Source organism: Anolis sagrei, chromosome X (genome assembly GCF_037176765.1).
Source record: "Anolis sagrei isolate rAnoSag1 chromosome X, rAnoSag1.mat, whole genome shotgun sequence".
In the NCBI taxonomy this organism is placed as follows: Eukaryota; Metazoa; Chordata; class Lepidosauria; order Squamata; family Dactyloidae; genus Anolis; species Anolis sagrei.
The window spans coordinates 103,159,157-103,183,410 of NC_090034.1; the positions used below are offsets into that span (position 1 = coordinate 103,159,157).

A 24,254-nucleotide genomic window follows, 5' to 3' on the forward strand; every position below is an offset into this window, starting at 1 on the left:
TTTGGGTATCAGCCAGCACGTCAATGACTTAAATCAAGAAATAGTTTTCTAAGATCTACAGAGACACTCGCTGGAACACCCCAGCAAGTGAGAGTCCAAAAGTGGCAGGCTCAAACCCAGAACCTCAACCAATGGCTGACACCAAATGAGAGACTGCCCCCTGGGCACACAGAAGACTGGGCGACTTGGAAGGCGCTGAACAGACTGTGCTCTGGCACCACGAGATACAGAGCCAACCTTCAGAAATGGGGCCACAAGGTGGAATCCTCGGCATGCGAGTGTGGAGAAGAGCAAACCACTGACCACTTGCTGCAATGCACCCTGAGCCCTGCCACATGCACAAGGGAGGACCTTCTTGCGGCAACACCAGAAGCACTCCAAGTGGCCAGATACTGGTCAAAGGACATCTAATCAACTACCAAGCTTGCAAACTTTGTGTTTTGTCTGTCTGTTTGTTTGTTTTGTTCTGTTAGAAATGCAATACAATTGTCTGGTTGCCCCTGACACGATAAATAAATAAAATCTCAGATAAATAGTCATCGTGTCATCTCTAACATGTGGCTGTCCGGTGTCTTTTCAGTCATGTGTGGTTAGTTCCTGTGCTGCTGTTAACTCTCACATTCATTGCATCAGCCAGTCAAGGAAGTGGGAAATCCTGGCACAGGTCTGGATGTCTCGAAAGCAGAAGGCTTTTAGGCACAAAATGTCACCATAAGTGGAGCAACGAAATAGCCGCCTCGGTTGCATCAGCACCGTTCTTGAGCTCTCTAGCAAGACATCTTCAAAGAAGCAGCTGAGCAAAACCACTCTATTTCACATCCTGAGCCCACATCCTCTCTTCTCAACATCTGTGCTTCTTTCTGGTCATAAATAACCAGGATGGAGGATATAAAGTTGGTGACTCTACCAACCAAAGTAAGAAAGTGCCCACAAATAACAAGAGAGTAATGCCAGTAAATGGCTTCAAACTACAAGAGAGGAGATTCCATCTGAACATGAGGAAGAACTTCCTGATTGTGAGAGCTGTTCAGCAGAGGAACTCTCTGCCTTGGAGTGTGGTAGAGGCTCCTTCTTTGGAAGCTTTTAAACAGAGGCTGGATGGCCATCTGTTAGGGGTGCTTCTTGACAGAATGGGGTTGGAGTGGATGGCTCATGAGCACTCTTCCAACTCTGATTCTAGGGGTTTAATGGTAATGATGTTATTACCACCTTTTGTCCATTTAAGGATGAAACAAACATATTTCTCTTTGTATATTTATTTATTTACTTATTTATCCGTATCAGGAGCGAACCAAGGATACAGTTGTAATGTATTTTAAAACACAAACCAAGTTTTAAAAATGTACTGTGTGCCCAGAAGGGAGCTTCTCATCTGGTCTCAGCCACTGATTGGGGTGCTGGGTTTTGGCCTGCCACTTTTGGACTCTTGCTTGCTGAGGTATTGAGAGTAAACAAACAAACAGATGAAACACAAAGTTTGCAAGCTTGGTAGTTGATTAAATGTCCTTTGACCAGTATCTGGCCACTTGCAGTGCCTCTGGTATTGCTGTAAGAAGGTCCTCCGTTGTGTATGTGGCAGGGCTCAGCTTGCATTGTGATAGGTAGTCTGTGGTTTGCTCTTCTCCACACTCGCATGTCGTGGATTCCACTTTGTGGCCCCATTTCTTAAGGTTGGCTCTGCATCTCGTGGTGCCAGAGCTCAACCTGTCCAGCTCCTTCCAAGTCGCCCAGTCTTCTGTGTGCCCAAAAGGGAGCTTCTCATCTGGTTTCAGCCACTGATTGAGGTGCTGGGTTTTGGCCTGCCACTTTTGGACTCTTGCTTGCTGAATATCTCTGTAGATCTTAGAAAACTATTTCTTGATTTAAGGCATTGGTGTGCTGGCTGATATCCAAACAGAGGATGTGCCGGAGATGTCTCTGCCTTGGTCCTTTCACTATTGGCTGCTACTTCCCGGAGGATGTCAGGTGGTGCAATACCAGCTAAACAGTGTAATTTCTCCAGTGGTGTAGGGCGCTGACACCCCGTGATAATGCAACATGTCTCATTAAGAGCCACCTCCACTTTTATAAAGTGGTGTGATGTATTCTACATTGGGCACGTGTGTTCATGTTGCATTAGGAATCTGCAATTGTCTTTAGACCATTTCAGTATTATTGATACCCAATTTTTCCAGGCCTATTGCTCCACCTATTTATTTATTTATTTATTTATTAGCAGTATTTATATTCCACTTTTTCTCACCCCACAGGGGACTCAGGGCGCATTACAATGCACATAAACATGGCAAACATTCAATGCCAGTTAGACATACAACATATATCGGCAAACACAGAGGCAATTTAACATTCCAGCTGTGCCCAACCTTTTCCGGCTTAATGAAGGTATGCTGGATTCCGGCTTGATTTCGGCCATAGAGGGAGCTGCTGCTTCACCGTCCATTGTGACACTGAGTCCTTTGATGGAGTACTTCCTCATTCTTATGCATGCTGCTGGAAGGTTTTATGGCGTCGTAAATTAGTTAAATTAGACTCCCCACATAAAGCGGGACCTAAATTTCCTACTGTGTTTCGGGCTGCATAGGTCAACAGTAAGCTAGACTAATGGCCGGAAGCTCACTCCAACCCGGGCTGGCTTCAAACTCATGACCTCTCGGTCAGTAGTGATTTAATGCAGCTGGCTCCCAGATTGCTGCGTCACAGCCCGGTCCATCTTTTAAAGGTAGGATGTAGATATTAAGCCAGTAACTGCTTCTATCGGGAAGACAAAGGAGGGTGTAAAACATGTCAAAGGTACAAATGGTATGTCAGTAAAAAAAAAAATTATCCAAAGTCCTAATTTCAATACCTGCTTGAACTGTGTATTGAATCTCTCCTCATGCATAAAGCAGGGCAAAAGGACAAGGCAAGGATGAGCAGCGTCTGCTACATCCCACCAGTATTTGCAGACCTAGTCCTTGCTAAGGTTTCAGGAAGGTTTCAGATTAGAGAGATGGGCCAAAACTAACAAAATGAAGTTCAACAGTGACAAATGCAAGATACTCCACTTTGGCAGGAAAAACGAAATGCAAAGATACAGAATGGGGGACAATGCCTGGATCGAGAGCAGTACGTGTGAAAAAGATCTTGGAGTCTTCGGGGACAACAAGTTAAACATGAGCCAATAATGTGATGTGGTGGCAAAAAAAGCCAATGGGATTTTGTCCTGCATCAATAGGAGCCTAGTGTCTAGATCTAGGAAAGTCATGCTCCCCATGCTCTATTCTGCTTTAGTTAGACCACACCAGGAATATTGTGTCCAATTCTGGGCACCACAATTCAAGAGAGATATTGACAAGCTGGAATGTGTCCAGAGGAGGGCGACTAAAATGATCAAGGGTCTGGAGAACAAGCCCTATGAGGAGCGGCTTAAGGAGCTGGGCATGTTTAGCCTGAAGAAGAGAAGGCTGAGAGGAGATATGATAGCCATGTATAAATATGTGAGAGGAAGCCACAGGGAGGAGGAGGGAGCAAGCTTGTTTTCTGCTTCCTTGGAGACTAGGACACGAAACAATGGCTTCAAACTACAAGAAAGGAGATTCCATCTGAACATGAGGAAGAACTTCCTGACTGTGAGAGCCGTTCAGCAGTGGAACTCTCTGCCCCGGAGTGTGGTGGAGGCTCCTTCTTTGGAAGCTTTTAAGCAGAGGCTGGATGGCCATCTGTCAGGGGTGATTTGAATGCAATATTCCTGCTTCTTGGCAGGGGGTTGGACTGGATGGCCCATGAGGTCTCTTCCAACTCTTTGATTCTATGATTCTATGATTCTATGAAAGTGGCAATCCTTCCACAGCAGAGAAACACGAAAATGGATCTGCAAACTTCATGTCCTTGAAGGTCACGCTTGTAGTGCGATACTGACGCTAGAGCCTTCTGTCAACAAAGGAAGCCTCACAATCTCTTACTCAGAACTGGTTGTTCAAGCACCTTTGCTACAAAGGGGAAACTTTTTGGAACGGACGTCCTGGAAAAAAAAGGAGATGGGTGCTGGTTGTTGCAGGTTGGAACTCCTGGACTCGTCTCTCCTTTCAAAATAATACTGAATCAGTCCTTAGCTATCTCAAATGACAGCCTTTGGATACAGCTTGGGCATGGACTTATCTAGTATTGTTGTTGTTTATTCATTCGGTCACTTCCGACTCTTCATGACCTTATGGACCAGCCCACGCCAGAACTCCCTGTCGGTCGAGGCCACCTCCAGCTCCTTCAGAGTCAAACCAGTCCCATCAAGGATACCATCCATCCATCTTGGCTTGGTCAGCCCCTCTTCCTTTTTCCTTCCATTTCCCCTTCAAGCTTTCCTGTCTCCTCATGATGTGGCCAAAGGACTTCCTCTTTGTCTCTAGTATCCTTCCCTCCAATGAGCAGTCGGGCTTTATTTCCTGGAGGATGGATTGGTTGGATCTTCTCGCAGTCCAAGGTACTCTCAGAACTTTCCTCCAGCACCACAGCTCAAAAGCATCTCTCTTCCTTCACTCAGTCTTCCTTCTGGTCCAGCTCCCACATCCATAGGTGACTACGGGGAATACCATTGCTTTGAGTATGCGGATCTTCATTGCCAGTGTGAAGTCTCTACTCTTTACTATTTCATTGAGATTGGTCATTGTTCTCCTCCCAAGAAGGAAGCATCTCCTGATTTCCTGGCTGCAGTCTGCATCTGCAGTCCTCTTTGCACCTAGAAATACAAAGTCTGTCACTGCCTCCATGTTTTCTCCCTCTATTTCCCAGTTGTCAATCAGTCTGGTTGCCACAATCTTGGTTTTTTTAAATGTTTAACTGCAGCCCAGCTTTTGTCCCTTCTTCTTTGGTTAGAAGGCTCCTCAGCTCCTCCTCACTTTCGGCCATCAAAGTGGTATCATCTGCATACCTAAGGCTGTTTGTGCTGGTACGGCTGTACCAGGAGCTCCAACTTTATTTGCTTTGTATTAAATGTTTGCTTGCAGTCCAAGGTTTCAGGGACTCTGCAGATAGGTGGCCCCCTTTGGTTGCAGTCATAGGGCAAGTCACCTGTCCATCATCGTTAAGTTTTGGTCCCGCCCCTTGCTCAGGGCAATTGGCAAGGGAAGGGAGCCATTTTTAGTTAGTCTCAGCAAGGAAAGCTAATGTACAGGACGTGTGCAAGCTTCCCCTGTACAAAAGCTTCAACCCTTAAGACTTTCTGGGGGAGAACAGTCTTAAGAGCATCCAAAGATCTCAGAAGATTTCCAGGGAAACAGCTCTAAAGCCTTGAGGAATTTCGGAGGGCAAACAGTTTGGAAGACCACAAGACTCCAGCTGGAGAATCTATTAGCCTTACTGGTAGGTCCACTCGGTGCTTCGAGATGCAGTTCGACCCGGTAGTGGAGCCCACATCAGTAAGGATTAGATTACAGTCAGCCTGGGAGAAGTTAAAAAGGGGATTTTCCTTTAAAGTAAAGAAGAAGTTATTGAAGACAGTTGCCTGTCCTTCTTGGGCAAGTTTAGGAAGCCACCAGTTGCATAAAAGCCTGGAAGCATTTGTTTAACTTTATTGAAGACAAGAAAGGTTTTTGTTTGATTGTTCATTAATAAAGAACTTTGTTCTTCTTCTTAAGCCATCTAAAGACTATTTGTGGTGGAAAGTCCCTGAGAAATTCCCGCTGAGCAAAGGTCGCATGTCCCAATTTAAAGTCAATTCTTTACAGGCCCAGCGCGCGACAGAACACTGTTAATGGTTTTTTTCCAGCAATTTTAACTCCAGCCTTGGATTCCTCAAGCTCCGCACATCGCATGATGTGTTCTGCATACAAGTTGAATAGGTTGGGTGAGAGGATACAACCCTGCTGTACGCCTTTCCCAATCTTGAACCAGTCTGTTGTTCCATGGTCGGTTCTTACTGTTGCTTCTTGGTCCTGATATAGATTCCTCAGGAGAGAGAAAAGGTGATTTGGTATCCCCATCCCAGAACTTGCCACAGTTTATTATGATCTACACAGTCAAAGGCTTAGGTTGTTGTAGGTTTTTTCGGGCTATATGGCCTTGGTCTAGAGGCATTCTCTCCTGACGTTTCCCCTGCATCTATAGCAAGCATCCTCAGAGATAGTGAGGTCTGACCTCATTACCTCTGAGGATGCTTGCCATAAATGCAGACGAAATGTCAGGAGAGAATGCCTCTAGACCATGGCCATATAGCCTGAAAAAACCTACAACAACCCAGTGATTCCGGCCATGAAAGCCTTCGACAATACGGCTTTAGAATAGTCAATAAAACAGAAATAGATGTTTTTCTGAAATTCCCTGCCTTTCTCCATTATCCAGCAGATACTGGCAATTTGGTCTCTTGGTCCTCTGCCTTTTCTAAACCCAGCTTGTATTATAAATCCAGTATTATAAATCCCCAAATCCTCCCGCTGATATGGTTCATGGGTAAGGAGGAACCATTCTTAACCAGAATAGCTAGTATGCTGAGACGTTGTCATGAAAGACCAGGGAAAGGATCTCAAAAGGCAGAATGTGGTAATATAATTCTTTGGATAAGGAGCTCCCAGTGGCTCAATGGGTTAAAGTCATGTGCCAGCAGGATTGCTGCCCAACAGGTCAGCAGTTCGAATCCGGGGAGATATTCAGGCAGTGCTTGATATTAAGGCAGTGCTTCTTGCAGGTCAGAGCATGGTCCAGGGTAGCTCATAGCTGAGCCTGGAACCTCAGGTTTCGGCGGTGACCAGGGGAGCATTTGCATAATTAAAACTTGTGTGCCAGCTGCGCCCGTACCTTGGGAAGTCTGATTTGGCCACGGTAGTCCACACTCTGATTACATCCCGTATAGATTACTGCAACTCTCTCTACGTGGGGTTGCCTTTGAAGACTGCTCGGAAGCTTCAAATGGTCCAACGCTCGGCAGCCAGGTTACTAACAGGAGCGGCACTCAGGGAGCATACTACTCCTCTGTTGCACCAGCTCCACTGGCTGCCAGTTTGCTACTGGGCACAATTCAAAGTGCTGGCGTTAGCCTATAAAGCCTTAAACGGTTCTGGCCCTACTTACCTCTCCGAACGCATCTCGTCCTATGAACCAACTAGGACATTAAGATCATCTGGGGAGGCCCTGCTCTCAGTCCCACCTACATCACAGGCATGCCTGGCGGGAACAAGAGACAGGGCCTTCTCAGTGGTGGCTCCTCGGCTGTGGAATGCCCTTCCTATAGATATCAGATCAGCGCCCTCCCTGTTGGCGTTTCGGAGGAAAGTGAAGACCTGGCTGTTCGAACAAGCATTTGATTAAGCAGTGTAATGAATATAGGAACACGGATTAACGGATGATGAGATTGGATTCTGATTCTACTGATGAGACGCTAATGATTGTTATATTGATGTTTAATTGTTGATGATGCTATTGTTTTAACTGTCCCATAATCGTTTTATGATGTTTTGCATTGAATTTTGCTGGTGTTAACCGCTTTGAGTCGCCTGAGGGCTAAGAAAAGCGGGATATCAATGAAGTAAATAAATAAATAAATAGCTCCCAGGTATTTGCCTGTTGCAATGCTCCAGTGGGATTCTTGTGGGATGGGAGCAATTTGGGCACTAAAGGCTGCCCTCTCGTGGTCACTGACAAAATCTGACGCCTTAACTCTGTTGAACTTTGTGGCTGGTCCTCAGGAGCCAGGTTGGGACACTTGGCTCAGGCCCAGCAAGGACTCAGGGCAACTGCATTTGAGACTGTCTCTGACCTCGGGTCATCCTCATGAGACAGCAGAGATCTTGCAAAGGCAAACAAGGATGCAATTTACAATCCCTTTTTAGAAGCCATCAGGGGCAATCTGGAAGGCTTGTGACCCACCTGTTTATATACTGCTTTAAAAGAAGAATTATAGGAGGCATCACGCTGACCTTGGAAGGCTCTAAGATTGCAGGCCAAAGGTTCGGAGGTGTAACCCAACCCTTCTGGCATTAGGCTCATGATGCAGATGTCTCCATTGCGCACAAGGGTCATTTAACTATTAGGGTGAGAGGTAGGTTCTGGCAATAATCTTGTGCGGGCACGCGTGTGCCCTTCTAATGTTCTGCAAGGGGTCTTCTGTCCAGGTGATCCAAGAGAAAATATGGGGAAAAGACCTTCTGTTCCTAACAAGGAAGTTTGGACTTAATGACTGGTTATCAAGAAGTGGGTTAAAGCCCTGAGTTGCTGAACTTGTTGACCAAAAGGTCGTAGGTTCGAATCCAGGGAGTGGGGTGAGCTCCTGCTGTCAGCCCCAGCTTCTGCCAACCTAGCAGTTCAAAAACATGCAAATGTGAGTACATCAATAGGTACTGCTCCAGCAGGAAGGTAAAATGTGAGTAGATCAATAGGTACTGCTCCAGCAGGATGGTAATGGCACTCCATGCAGTCATGCCAGCTACATGACCTTGGAGGTGTCTACGGACAATGCCGGCTCTTCGGCTCAGAAATGGAGATGAGCACCAACCCCCAGAGTCGGACACGACTGGACTAAATGTCAGGGGAAAACCTTTACTTTACCTTACCTTACCTATTAAGAAAAAGGAAAAAATAACTTTAAGACATAGAAGAATTGATATTATTGTTGTCTTCAAATCATTTCAAATTTATGGCTCTCTTTAGGCAGAAAACGTGAAATGCAAAGATACAGAATGGGAGATGCCTGGATTGACAGCAGTACATGTGAAAAAGATCTTGGAGTCCTCTTGGACATGTTGAACATGAGCCAACAATGTCATGCAGCAGCTCAAAAAGCCAATGGGATTTTGGCCTGCATAAATAGGGGTCTAGTGCCTAGATCCAGGGAAGTCATGCTACCCCTCTATTCTGCCTTGGTGAGACCACACCTGGAATCACACTGTGTCCAATTCTGGGCATTGCAATTGAAGGGAGATGTTGACTATAAGCTGGAATGTGTCCAGAGGAGAGTGACTCAAAGAATCAAGGGTCTGGAGAACAAACCCTAGGAGGAGCGGCTTAAAGAGCTGGGCATGTTTAGCCTACAGAAGAGAAGGCTGAGAGGAGACAGGATGAGAGCCATGTATACATATGTGAGGGGAAATCATAGGCAGTAGGGAGCAGTAGGCTTGTTTTCTGCTGCCCTGGAGACTAGGATGCAATGGAACAATGGCTTCAAACTACAGTGTTTTGTCGCTACTTTGCGGTTCGGTTTTCACGGACTCACCACCTCTGAGGATGCTTGCTATAGATGCAGGTGAAACGTCAGGAGAGAATGCCTCTAGAACATGGCCATATAGACTGACAAAACCTACAACAACCCATTAGGAAGAACTTCCTGACTGTGAGAGCTGTTCAGCAGTGGAACTCGCTGCTCTGGAGTGTGATGGAGGCTCCTTTTTTGAGGCTTTGAAGCAGAGGCTGGACGTGGACAATTTCATCAGAAAGGAGGAAACCATGAAAATGAACAAAATCTGGCTACCAGTATTAAAAAACTCTAAAATTACAACAGCACAACAACAGAGAGGAAACAAGGACATCTAATCACCTCTCAACAAAAGTTTGCTCTAGGCACTGTCAGGCCATTATATGCTAATCAAGGTGGTCAGTTGAAACATTCACACCTAGCTCCAGCAGACAAGAGTCCTTTGTCCCACCCTGGTCATTCCAGATATATAAACCCTTTTCCCTAGTTCCAACAGACCTCACTACCTCCGAGGATACTTGCCATAGATGCAGGTGAAACGTCAGGAGAGAATGCCTCTAGACCATGGCCATATAGCCCAAAAAACTACAACAACCCAGAGGCTGGATGGCCATCTGTCAGGGGTGCTTTGAACGAGATTTTCCTACTTCTTGGCAGAAATAGGTTTGGACTGGATGGCCCATGAGTTCTTTTCCAACTCTATGATTCTAAGACCAAAGCCTGCAATTACTAAACCTGTTTGCTGGACTGTAATTAAAAGTTGCTAATGACACCTGGAAAAGTAAACTGTGATAAGAACTGTGACAATGATAACAGAAATAAGTAGGTTTCTTATTTCTGTGATATGATCTTGCCCCAATCACATAGGAGTAAAGCACCAAGAAAACCCTCTCTTCTAGATACATAGAAGATTTATTCTGGCTTTAAATGTTTCATAGATGCTTTGTTTCGATACATCACTTGACTGGCAGTTACGACCGCTTGCCACAAACATACACACATACGTACACAATTATGGTCCCTCTTCTACTGCAGATCCTGCACAATGTTTACATGAATGGGTGAGGAAGGGGGCAGCGGAAATGTGACAGGGAGCACTGAGATATGTGGTGCTATGGATAATCCCCTCTCACAGAAATGCATCCTAGTCCTGATCGGGAAACTCGACATCCTCCGTTTGTGGGAAAAAATAGGGTTATGGATCGAAACAGCCCCTCACAAATTCACACTGCCTTCCCCCCATCCCATTATGAATCAAATGGCCAAATTTGCTTTCAGCAAGTCTCTCAAGGAACCAGTTGGAGGGAGATGGGCCCAGAGGGGCAGGGGCTGCAAGGTCCGGGCAAGGGGAGCTCCAACATGGCTCTTCTGGCTTCCCTGCTTCTCATTCCAAGGACTGCAACATGAGGAGCTGCTTCAAGACTTTGGTCTGACTGGTCTCTCGGATCTCGCCGGCTAAGAACATCTCGTCCACCACAGTGTAGACCTGCAATGAAAAACAGGAAATAACCTTTCTCTGCTGAGCTAAGAAACACTTTGTATACAACAGCCAGGATGGCATGCACCAAAACCGTTCCGTCCTGCTTCAAAATGAGCATTTCTCAACCTGGGGGTCGGAATCCCTGGGAGGGGGGTCACAAGGAGGAGTCAGAGGGGTCACCAAACACCATCAGAAAACACAGTATTTTCTGTTGGTCGTGGGGGTTCTGTGTGGGAAGTTTGGCCCAATTCTATCATTGGTGGGGTTCAGAACACTCTTTGATTGTAGGTGAACTATAAATCCCAGCAACTACAACTCCAAAATGTCAAGGTCAATTTCCCCCCAAACTCCACCAGTGTTCACATTTGGGGATATTACGTATTCATGACAAGTTTGGTCCAGATCCATCATTGTTTGAGTCCACAGCACGCTCTGGATATAGGTGAACTATAACTCCAAAATTCCAGGTCAATGCCCTCCAAACCCTTCCCGTATTTTCCCTTGGTCAGGGGAGTTCAGTGTGCCAAGCTTGGTTCAATTCCATCGCTGGTAGAGTTCAGAATGCTCTTTGATTGTAGGTGAACTATAAATCCCAGCAACTACAACTCCCAAATGTCAAGGTCTATTTCTCCCAAACTCCACCAGTGTTCACATTTGGGAATATTGAGTATTTGTGCCAAGTTTGATCCAGAGCCATGATTGTCTGAGTCCACAGTGGTCTCTGGATGTAGGTGAACTACAACTCCCAAACTCAAGGTCAATACTCACCAAATCCTTCCAGTATTTTCTTTTGGTCATGGGAGGTCGGTGTGCCAAGTTTGGTTCAATACCATTGTTGCTGGAGTTTGGTCTAGACCCATCATTGTTTGAGTCCACAGTGCGCTCTGGATGTAGGTGAACTACAACTCCAAAACTCAAGGCCAATGCCCACCAAACCCTTCCAATATTCTGTATTCTGTTGGTCATGGGAGTTCAGTGTGCCAAGCTTGGTTCAATTCCATCGCTGGTAGAGTTCAGAATGCTCTTTGATTGTTGTTGTTCATTCATTCAGTCGTCTCCGACTCTTCGTGACCTCATGGACTAGCCCACGCCAGAGCTCCCTGTTGGCCGTCACCTTCCCCAGCTCCTTCAAGGTCAGTCCAGTCACTTCAAGGATGCCATCCATCCATCTTGCCCTTGGTCGGCCCCTCTTCCTTTTACCTTCCACTTTCCCCAGCATCATTGTCTTCTCTTTGCTGTCTCCTCATGATGTGGCCAAAGTACTTCAACTTTGTCTCTAGTATCCTTCCCTTTGATTGTAGGTGAACTATAAATCCCAAATGTCAAAATCAACCCCCCCCCCCCAACCCCACCAGTAGCAACAAAAATAATTTTATGGTTGGGGGTCACCACAGCATGAGGAAAGTTGAGAACCACTGCAAGTTTGATGGCTGCCTGGCGCCATCTTGTGACAGGGCTGAGATTGACAGGTCCCTCTTTGGTGCTCCATGCTTTAGTTGGCTTGACAAACTCGCCTTTCCCTTAACTCCCTGATGGGAAGATTGAGGGCAAAAACTCACCTTGTAGAAGTTGAACACCAGGTCAAGTTCACAGACGTTATGGAAGTATTCATTCAAAACCTGGCAAAGACAAAGAAAACACTCTATTGACTGTATATACTCGAGTATAAGCCAAGTTTGTCAGCCCCCTTTTTGAGGCTGAAAAAGCTCCCCTCGGCTTATACATGAGTACAGGTTATTTATTATTTTACTCTGTTATTAGTACTATTTTTATTACATTTATAATTTTATTCTATTATTATTGTTGTTGTTATTACATTTACATTGTTTTACTGTACTATTATTTTATTACCTTTATTATTTTACTGTATTTATTATTATTATTACATTTATTATTTGAATCTATTTATTATTGGTTTTATTATTTATTGTTGTACTCTATTACTAGCCGTCTCCTGCCACGAGTTGCTGTGGCCCAATCTGTGTATCTGTATTTTGTGTGTGTGTATATACGTATTTGTGTGTGTATATGTGTATATATGTGGTTTTGCATATGCGCTGTAGTGTCTTTTTGCCTTTTTAAGTCCCTTCCACCATGTTTTCCAGTGTTTTATGAGTGATGGTTACTCGTTGGCCTGACAAGTGTCTTGCGTCCGAATTTGGTGTCAATTCGTCCGATGGTTTTTGAGTTATGTTAATCCCACAAACGAATATTACATTTTTATTTATATAGATTACTAGCTGTTCCCTGCCATGCGTTGCTGTGGCCCAGTCTGTGTATATGTCTTTTGTGTGTGTATATATATATGTGTGTGTGTGTGTTTGTGTTTGTGGAACCCTGCGCAGATAATCGGTCAACGTGAATTTCTGACAGTGGAAGGTGCCACCTCAACATCTTTAACCTTACTCGCCCAACGATGCACAGTCCTCACATCAACACAATCCCCATAAACAGTTTGCATTCGCTGATGAATCTCCTTTGGGGTGACACCATCTGCTGTCAAGAATTCAACGTCTACATGTTGCTTATTATTTATTTATTTACAGCTTTTATATTCCGCCCTTCACACACCGCAGGGGACTCAGGGCGGATTACAGTGTACACATATATAGCAAACATTCAATGCCAATTTTTGACATACAACATATACAGACAGACAGAGGCTATTTAACTTTTTTCTGGCCGCCAGGGGAGCTGTCGCTTTCATCGTCCATCTGCGACGCTGATGAAGTACTTCCACATTCCCCGCATGCTTTTGCTGAAGTCTTTATGGCCTCACAAATCAGTTAATTTAGCCTCCCCACACTTTAAGGTGGTACCTTATTTTCCTACTTGACAGATGCAACTGTCTTTCGGGTTGCAAAGGTCGACAACGGGCTACACAATTGGTTGGAAACCACTCCAATCCGGGCTGGCTTCAAACTCATGACCTTTTGGTCAGAGTGATCTTAATGCAGCTGACACTCACCCAGCTGCGCCACACTGCATTGACCAGCCACCTGCACAAGGTGCCATACTTTGCACTTTAACAACACAACCATTCAATGCTAAGGCTTCCCGCCAAAGTGGAACTGTAGAGGAGAGTCTACTGAACAAGCCAGTACCTGCTGCATACCAGGACAGCCATCTGTTGAGGAGTTACGAAGGTGAAGGCATTACTTTTCATTCAACCCTAGTACATTTTCTAATGAACTGTTTTACTACTGATTTTGGATTCCTAGTTGGTGTTGAGGGAAAGGTGAACTCTGGCTGGAGTGCAACAACACTGCGAAGAGGCTGTATGCACCTGCTTTTCAAACAAAATGACTCCAGGCTCCATCACCAACCTCTCTATCTAAAAAGACTACATAAAGAGGTTAGCTCTTTATGTAGTCTTTAGACAGAGGTACTCCTGGTCAGTCGTAAGACCGAACAGGGTATGGGGTTACAGCCTGTGCTGGACAGGGTCACACTCCCCCTAAAAACACAGGTACACAGTCTGGGAGTTCTCCTGGATTCATCGCTGAGCCTGGAACCCCAGGTCTCAGCGGTGGTCAGGGGAGCATTCGCACAATTAAAACTTGTGCGCCAGCTGCGTCCATACCTTGGGAGGGCTGACTTGGCCACGGTAGTACACGCTTTGGTTACATCCTGCTTAGATTACTGCAACGCTCTCTACGTGGGGTTGCCTCTGAAGACTGCCCGGAAGCTGCAGCAAGTACAACGCGCGGCAGCCAGACTACTAACAGGTGCGGGGTACAGGGAGCACACCACTCCACTGTTACTCAAACTCCACTGGCTGCCGATTAGCTTCCGAGCACAATTCAAAGTGCTGGTGTTAACCTATAAAGCCCTAAATGACTCCGGCCCTGTTTACCTCTCCGAACGTATTCTCCCCTACGAACCATCAAGACCACTAAGATCGTCTGGAGGGGCCCTGCTCTTGGTCCCACCACCTGCACAAGCACGGCTGGTGGGGACGAGGGACAGGGCCTTCTCGATGGTGGTCCCTCGACTTTGGAACTCCCTGCCATTAGAGATCAGAACTGCCCCCTCCCTCATGACGTTCAGGAAACTAACAAAGACCTGGTTGTGGAACGCGGCATTTGACAACTGATTTAATTCTTTGCCCACATGAAAGGAGGATGATGAATGGGATTGTGATGGTGTCGGACGATTTGGCTCTTTTAACTGGGATGATAATGTTTTAATGTGTATGGTGCTGATATTTTAATTGTGTAATGAAGTGGCATTGTGTTGTTATTGTATATTTTTTGTATGTTAACACATGTTGTGAACCGGTCCGAATCCCTCTTTGAAGGTGAGAGGGTCGGTATATAAAACCTCAAAATAAATAAATAAATAAATAAATAGCTAAAGAGTACAGTCAGTCCTCCACATTTGCAGGTTTCACTTCTGTGGATTTAATATGTTCTGTCTGGGTAACGTCAAGTGTCCAATGCAGTTCTATGGTCATGACAGAGAAGTATTTGATCAAACAATTCCTCCTCAAAGTGGAAAACACTCCACAAGGAAGATTATGATCGCCCCCTTTCTGTGTGTGTCCCATCTCCTTCTGTTTGCATCCCAGTTGCGGTGGCAAATGGGTTAAACCCTTGTGGTGGCTGAACTGCTTACCTGAAGGTCGGCAGCGAGATGGGATGAGCTCCCATCTGTCAGCTCCAGCTTCTCATGTGGGGACATGAGAGAATCTTCCATAGGATAGTAACATATCAGGGTGACCCCAGACAACGTCCTTGCAGACAGCCAATTCTCACACCAGAAACAAGTTGCAGTTTCTCAAGTCGCTCCTCGCACACACACAAATCCCACACTGTAGATACTCACCTCCACAAAGTTGTGAATGGCTTCTAGGTAAGCCAAGTTGTTGTCATTCACATCTACACAAATGCAGAAATAAAGCCCTGCATAGCGCCTGTAGATGATTTTGAAATTGCGGAACTGAAAGTAAAAGAGAGAAAGATAACAGTTATGAGACAGGACATACATGATGCGTGATTACATCTTTTTATGCTCAAAGAGATTAAGATGATTATGTCTTTGCTAACCTCAGACATCCAATCAAATTGCAATATACAAAATGGCACAAAGAAATTGCCCCCCTCATTGGTTCGATCTGCAAGAGTCAGCAGCATGCCAGATTTAGATGGCATGGGAAGCTACGCACCTCAACAAAGTTGGTGTGCTTTGCATCTCGGACAGTGACCACGGCGTGGACCTCTTCAATTAACTTCTGCTTCTCATCATCATCAAACTGCATGTACCACTTGGCCAGGCGTGTTTTGCCAGCCCGGTTCTGGATCAGAATGAAGCGGATCTGCAAATTGAGAAAACAGGCAGGTCAGTGAGCACATATATATTTATCATGTCAGGGGCAACCAGACAATTGTATAACATTTCTAACAGAACAAAACAAACAGACAAAACACAAAATTTACAAGCTTGGTAGCTGATTAAATGTCCTTTGACCAATATCTGGCCCCTTGGAGTGCCTCTGGTGTTGCCGCAAGAAGGTCCTCCATTGTGTATGTGGCAGGGCTCAGGGTGCATTGCAGCAGGTGGTCAGTGGTTTGCTCTTCTCCACACTCGCATGTCGTGGATTCCACTTTGTGGCCCCATTTCTTGAGGTTGGCTTTGCATCTTGTGGTGCCAGAGCGAAGTCTGTTCAGTCGCCCAGTCTTCTGTGTGCCCAGGGGGGAGTCTCTCATTTGGTATCAGCCATTGGTAGAGGTTCTGGATTTGAGCCTGCCACTTTTGGACTCTCGCTTGCTGGGGTGTTTCAGTGAGTGACTCTGTAGATCTTAGAAAACTATTCCCTGTTTGGCTGATACCCAAACAGGGGATGAGCTGGAGATGTCTCTGCCTTGGTCCTTTTACTATTGGCTGCTACTTCCCGGCGGATGTCAGGTGGTGCAATACCAGCTAAACAGTGTAATTTCTCCAGTGGTGTAGGGCGCAGACACCCCGTGATAATGCGGCATGTCACATTAAGAGCCACATCCACTGTTTTAGCGTGGTGAGATGTGTTCCACACTGGGCATGCATACTCAGCAGCAGAGTAGCATAGCGCAAGGGCAGATGTCTTCACTATGTCTGGTTGTGATCCCCAGGTTGTGCCAGTCAGCTTTCATATGATATTTTTTCCAGCACCCACTTTTTGCTTGATATTCAGGCAGTGCTTCTTGTAGGTCAGAGCATGGCCGAGTGACTCCCAGGTATTTGGGTGCGCTGCAATGCTCCAGTGGGATTCCTTCCCAGGTGATCCTCAGAGCTCGGGAAGCTTGTCTGTTCTTAAGGTGAAAGCACATGTCTGTGTTTTAGATGGATTAGGGATCAGCTGGTTTTCCCTGTAGCAGACGGTAAGGGCACCTAGACCTTCGGAGAGCTTCTGTTCTACCATCTCAAAGCTCCCTGCTTGAGCGGTAATGGCACAATCATCAGCATAGATGAAGCTCTCTGTCCCTTCTGGCAGTGGCTGCTCATTTGTGTAAATGTTGAACATGGATGGAGCAAGCACGCTCCCCTGAGGCAGGCCATTCTTCTGTTTCCGCCAGTTGCTTCTCTGGCCCTGGGACTCAACAAAAAGCTCCTGTTTTGTAGCAGGTTTCCTATGAGGTGGGTGAGATGGTAGTCCTTTGTGATATTATAAAAAAAAAAGTGAGCACCCAGACTCAAGGAGTGTTCCCCCAGTTGTCAATACTTCAAGTATGGTTTTATTCCAATTGCAATTATGACCACACTTGGCTTCTAGAGAATGCAAAAGAAGACCATCTTCTATCATGAGGAAGAAGAAATGTATGGCTTCTGATTCAAGACGTAAGCCCAGAGAAGGCAGGCATTCAGAGACGCAAATGCCAGCCTCAGTAATTCTACTAAGCAGCTGTATCACGAGCAAACTGGATCATTCCCATCCATGGGGATAGGCACAGGCAGCATTGTTCTCCAACCATAGTGCAGGCTGATGAGAAGAAAGCAATATTAGATCAGGTACTCAGGAATAGATGCCGGAAGGACTGTTCTCCAAATCTGTTCTTGCCTTTTTGTTGTTTTTCTTCACCAAACATGCAAGTGAGCTACAACCATGATGGAAACAACTAGCATTTAAAGACTGATCTGGTGTGTGTGTGACTATATAAATAAAAATGTAATGTTCGTTTGTAGGATTCACAGAACTCAAAAACCACTGGACTCATTGACACCAAATTTGGACACAAGACACCTTAACAACCCATTGTATGTCCTTCGTGCAAAAAAATTGATTTTGTCATTTGGGAGTTGTAGTTGCTGGGATTTATAGTTCACCTACAATCAAAGAGCATTCTGAACCCCACGAAGGATGGAATTGAACCAAACGTGGCACACAGGACTCCCATAACCAACAGAAAACACTAGAAGGGTTTGATGGGCATTGACTGTGACTTTGGGAGTTGTAGTTCACCTACATCCAGAGAGCACTTTGGATTCAAATAATGATGGATCTGTACCAAACTTCACAGGAATATTCCATATGCCCACATATGAGCACAGATGGAGTTTGGGGGAAGTAGACCTTGACATTTGGAAGTTGTAGTTACTGGGATTTATAGTTCACCTACAGTTAAAGAGCATTCTGAACCCCACCAACGACAGAACTGGGGCAAACTTCCCACACAGAACAACTATACTTAGGTCATCCAGTCCAACTTCTTTCACCAGGGCAAGAAAACGTAATCTAAGCCCTCCTGACAAAGAGCCATCCAGCAATAGATAGATAGATAGATAGATAGATAGATAGATAGATAGATAGATAGATAGAGATAGATAAGATTCACACATACAGAGATATAGTATCATAGATTCAAAAGGGACCCCTAAAGAAGGGCAATGATATGTTGCATGTTCCAGGGTGGGCAAACCCGACAATCTCCACATCAACACTGACAAAGAAACAGCAAGAAATACTGTTTACCCACAAGCATAAAGGAATTGCATATATTAGAAACCAACACTTCCTAATTCCTTTATTTTCCAGATCACCAGACTGGGACACAGCAAGGCGTGGCAGGGGACAGCTAGTGTGTATTTGTGTGTGTGTATGTGTGTGTGTGTATTTCAAAAGGCTAATTTTGACTTTACCTTTCTATATAAGGGATATCATTTTACTTTGCCATGATATATCATGGAATCTGAGCATGCACAAATTTTGGGATCCACACCAAACCCTAGCAGATGCCAAGGGTCCATTGTAAGTTCTGGAGTATAATATTCACAGGACTACGGAGTCCCTCTCCATACTCTGAAAGTTTCTGCTACAGTTCAGACATCTCCTGCCTGTTTTGATCAGCTACTCCCTTCCTTCCTTCCATTCCTTTGCTATGGTATGCATGGATTGGGGACACACTTTAAGCTATCCCCAGAGAAAAGGCTTCTTTTCTGTGACTCAGTGCCTGCTTAGCTCTTCTTCCTGTTCAATGTGCATACGAGATAGGAAAGTGACCCACCCTGGTGAAAAGAGCCAGCCCAGCAGAATCAGCAAAGACACACAACGGATGGCTTGCGGTCTGTTCCAGCACCAAACAAAGGCAAGCCTTTTTAAGCAGCCAAAACAGAACTAATGGCATGTTGGGCAGCCACTACCAATTTTCATGTGGATGAGATTTCTGATGAATCAGGGAAGGCATCCAAGCCATGTCCGCATTCGAGGCCCTACAGAAAAGCAGCATCTCTTGCCAAGAGGATTCGCCGGCCAGTCTGAGTAGACACCATCCCAATGAGATGGCACCTAACCATATAAGACTGGATTTCCTTTGATGAGAAAATGAGCAAGACAAGAAAAAGTAGGCAATGCAACCTACAGCATCACCATGATCATTTATTGCAGTGTGCCTACAAGAGGGAGCCAATCTATATAAATAAATCTATATAAATAAAAATGTAATGTTAGTTTGTGGGGTTAACATAACTCAAAAACCACTAGACAAATTGACACAAAATTTGGGCACAATACACCTATTAGGCCAATGAATGACCATCACTCATAAAAACACTGAAAGATACAGCAGAAGAGACTTAAAAAGCCAAAAAAAGGAAAAAAAAGATGCTACAGCACATCCGCAAAAACGACTCCCCTTGGCATACAATAGCATATCCACACACTCTTCCAGACTACAGCTCCCAGCATCCCCTAGACTACAGCTCCCAGCATCCCCTTCTCTGATGGGAAGGTAACGTGCTCCATGCAGTCATGCTGGCCACATTGTCCTGGAGGTGTCTACAGACAACAACAGCTCTTCAGCTTAGAAATGGAGATGAGCACTAACCCCCAGAGTCGGACATGACTGGATTTAATGTCAGGGAAAAACATTTATCTTTTATACTAGGATATATCTGAAGGGGCCTTGGGGAAGGCTGTCTTATGCACCCCAGCTGAAATATGGTTTCCATCCTTTGGACACGAGGAAGAAACTCTCCAACATTATGCACTGACATTAACTATTAAATATTAAATACTAGCCACAAAGACATGGAGAACAGGATTATAGTAATTCTTGAATTGTAATAATAATTTTGGGTTATCACAACGTCAACAATAAAAAAAGTACAGCTTACTGTATTTTTGGTATGAAAAGAGTATTATCAATAAATGAGCTAACAGATAGTGCCCCTAATTATTTGATGAGCTGGTATAACGGAGAAAGACTTTCAGAGAAAAGCCATAAGGGAAATGAGAATTACACAACTTCCTTCCCATTGCACAACAGTTGTCAGACAGATTTGTCCCTTTCAAATTATTTCTCTCCTAAGGATTAACTGGATAAGAAATACCACAGATCCATGAGTTACAAACATGCAGCATTTTTCTCTCTTTAGAATTTTTGAAAACAGATGCTTCCAAAGATCCCATGGTTTGGGACTGTACGTCATTCACACCATTTTTTTAGAACTCAGCTTTATGTGCAGAAACAATTCTGACTATTCAAGGTTTCAATGTAGAGAGGGCACCCAAATTGTGCCAATCGTAGCAGCAAGAGACTTGATTTCATAAGAAATCTAGTCCAAATTCTCACCACAAAACAGCCAACAATTCATTCCTTGATTTAGGTCCCCTAAATGCACTTTATCATTGATTTAGGATTGTTTGCTCGCCCCATCTCTCGCCGAAAATTTTATCCCAGTATATTACCTTGTTCATTGCCCAGCATTATTTTTTAATTTTTAATTATCACATTTGGCACAGCCATAGGTTTTTAAATGCTTGTTGTTACTGTTACTGTTTATTGTTTATATTTTGTTTATGAGATTTATTTTGATTGTTTTGTATTGATGTTTTGTTATTGCTTTTATTATTGTTGTTCTATGGGCTCGGCCTCGTGTAAGCCGCACCGAGTCCCTTGGGGAGATGGTACAATACAAGCAATAACAACAACAATACAAGCAATTAAAATCAACAAGACAGTAAAACAATAACATAAGCATTAACAATAGGACAACTTTAAAATCTATGGGTAGGCCACATGTCATTAAAATTTAAAAATAATGCTGTACATGGGCGAAAAAGTGATGGGGCATTTGTGGAAACATACAAGCAGACCGAAACAATATAAAGTGCTTTGGAGGACAAAGTGCTATGGGATCTAGGTTCTTGTGGGTTTTTTCGGGCTATATGGCCATGTTCTAGAGGCATTTTCTCCTGACGTTTCGCCTGCATCTATGGCAAGCATCCTCAGAGGTAGTGAGGTGGGATCATTATACTGGGAAGGCACACTGGAACAACCACATCTTCAAGCTCCTCCTAAAGACTGCCAGAGTTGGGGCATGCCTGATGTCCTTAGGAAGTGAGTTCCAGAGTCGAGGGGCCACCACCAAAAAGGCCCTCTCTCTCATTCCCACCAATCGTGCTTGCAATGCAGGTGGGAGTGCGAGCAGGGCCTCTCCAGATGATCGAAGAGATCGTGTGGGTTCGTATACAGAGATGCGGTCACGCAGGTAGGCGGGTCCCAAACCGTTCAGGGCTTTGTAGGTGAGAACCTGCACCTTGAATTGGGTCCGGAAAATGAATGGCAGCCAGTGGAGCTCCTTAAACAGGAGGGTTGACTGCTCCCTAATCAAGTTTGTCAGTTGAAACATTTACACCTACCTCCAACAGACAATAGTCCTTTGTCCCACCCTGGTCATTCCACAGATATATAAACCCAATTTTCCTAGTTCCAACAGACCTCACTACTTCTGAGTATGCTTGCCTGTTTAAGGAGTTCCATTGGCTGCCGTTTACCTTCCGATCCCAAATTCAAGGTAAAGGTGCTTATCTACAAAGCCCTAAACGGTTTGGGAACTGCCTACCTGTGTGACCGCATCTCCGTTTATGAGCTCACGCGTTCCCCTTTGTTCATCCAGAGAGGCCCTGCTCACGATCCCTCCTGCGTTGCAGGCGCGTTTGGTGGGGACGAGGGACAGGGCCTTTTCTGTGGTTGCCTCCCAACTTTGGAACACCTTCCCCAAAGACATCAGACTAGCACCCACGTTGGCAGTCTTTAGGAAGAGCTTGAACACCTGGCTATTCCGATGTGCCTTTCCAGAATAGGAAACTCCAGCATTATGTCCTAGAAGCACTTTATTAGAGTTTTAAGATTCTCTGCACATTGCATTTACCCTGAAATTCGACATACCACCTGTCACACCCAGCACTTTTTAATCTGTACCCATTACTTGGCCCGGCCCCAGGTTTTTACTGTGTTATGGTATTGTTCTGTTGTTTTATTGCTTTGCTTTAATGTTTTTGATTTTGCTTTTGGTTGTATTTGTTATGGTATTGTTTGTTGAGGCCTTGGCCTTTGTAAGCTGCATCGAGTCCTTCGGGAGATGCTAGCGGGGTACAAATAAAGTTAATAATAATAATAATAATAATAATAATAGATGCAGGTGAAACATCAGGAGAGAATGCCTCTAGAACATGGCCATATAGCCTGAAAAAACCCGAAAAATTCTGGCCATGAAAGCCTTCGACAATACATTATTATTATTATTATTATTATTATCTGGTTGTGATCCCCAGGGTGTGTCAGTCAGCTTTCGTATGATATTGTTTCTAGCTCCCACTTTAGGTATAGAAAATAGTATATACCAGGCATGGGCGGAAACAGAAGAATGGCCTACCTCAAGGGAGCGTGCTTGCTCTACCCATGTTCAACATCTACTCAAATGACCAGCCACTGCCAGAAGGGACAGAGAGTTTCATCTATGCTGATGATCGTGCCATTACTGCTCAAGCAGGGAGCTTTGAGATGGTTGAACAGAAGCTTTCCGAAGCTCTAGGTGCTCTCACTGCCTATTACAGGGAAAACCAGCTGATCCCTAACCCATCTAAAACAAAGACATGTGCTTTTCACCTTAAGAACAGACAAGCACCCCGAGCTCTGAGGATGACCTGGGAAGGAATCCCACTGAAGCATTGCAGCACACCCAAATACCTGGGACTCACTCTGGACCGTGCTCTGACCCACAAGAAGCACTGCCTGAACATCAAGCAAAAAGTGGGTGCTAGAAACAATATCATACGAAAGCTGACTGGCACAACCTGGGGATCACAACCAGATACAGTGAAGACATCTGCCCTTGTGCTATGCTACTCTGCTGCTGAGTATGCATGCCCAGTGTGGAACACATCTCACCACACTAAAACAGTGGATGTGGCTCTTCATGAGACATGCCGCATTATCACGGGGTGTCTGCGCCCTACACCACTGGAGAAATTACACTGCTTAGCTGGTATTGCACCACCTGACTTCCACCGGGAAATAGCAGCCAATAGTGAAAGGACCAAGGCAGAGACATCTCCAGCCCATCCCTTGTTTGGGTGTCAGCCAGCACGTCAACGACTTAGATCTAGAAATAGTTTTCTAAGATCTACAGAGACACTCGCTGGAACACCTCAGCAAGCGAGAGTCCAAAAGTGGCAGGCTCAAACCCAGAACGCCCATACCTGGTATATAATGTTGCAAATTGCATAGAAATTAGCAATAATGCAAAATAATACATAGAATAGAAAGAAATGACAGCCCAGCAATGGCGCAGAATAATAGAAAACAGGAAGTTATGGTATAGAAATGGTAGCAGGCCTTTATGTTTACCCCCTCCCTTATATTTGCCCCCTTTCTTTGCATAGACTGCCCCCCAAAACACAGGCCTGTGCCCCCCACAAAATGTAAACAACCCCAATCCCCCAAATCCCTTTCCTTTACCATAATGGTGGCTGCCTTGAAGCCCTCCTTCCACACAGAACTCTGTGGCAGCTGGCTCAACTCCCCCACACAGTCCGGATATCCGGCAAACCAGCCTCGAGAGGGCGCTCAGCATGCTGGGAGTTGCAGTGTAAGACCACAAGAGGGCATGCCGGGAAGTGTAGTTTTTCTTCCGCTCAAGCGAGCGAGGGAACTGTATCCAAGCGTGACAGCGAGCCTCCAGCAGGGGGCGCTCACGTTATGCAGAACTCAAGCGAAGCTGGGGAGTCGTAAGAGGGGAAGAAGCCGAGGGCATCGCACTTCCGGCCCGAGAGCATGACTACTCGAGCCCCAGGCTTTGGCATGGCCTAGTAGGCCCCATGGAAGTTGGGAAATCGACCCTAACAGAAGGGGGCGCCCTCGC

At 45.2% G+C, this 24,254-nt stretch overlaps 1 protein-coding gene across 1 annotated transcript; it reads right to left on the reverse strand.

Annotated features, from left to right (window-relative positions):
- Nucleotides 1–10,047: 10,047 nt before the first annotated feature.
- LOC132781692 (AP-2 complex subunit sigma) lies at nucleotides 10,048–23,948 on the reverse strand. The gene is made up of 5 exons (XM_067461045.1): nucleotides 23,852–23,948; nucleotides 15,802–15,951; nucleotides 15,462–15,575; nucleotides 12,194–12,253; nucleotides 10,048–10,640 (listed from the first exon to the last, which is right to left on the reverse strand). Exons 1-5 carry the CDS (start codon nucleotides 23,852–23,854, stop codon nucleotides 10,539–10,541), a joined length of 429 nt encoding a protein of 142 aa, XP_067317146.1. The 5' UTR covers nucleotides 23,855–23,948; the 3' UTR covers nucleotides 10,048–10,538.
- Nucleotides 23,949–24,254: the final 306 nt, after the last annotated feature.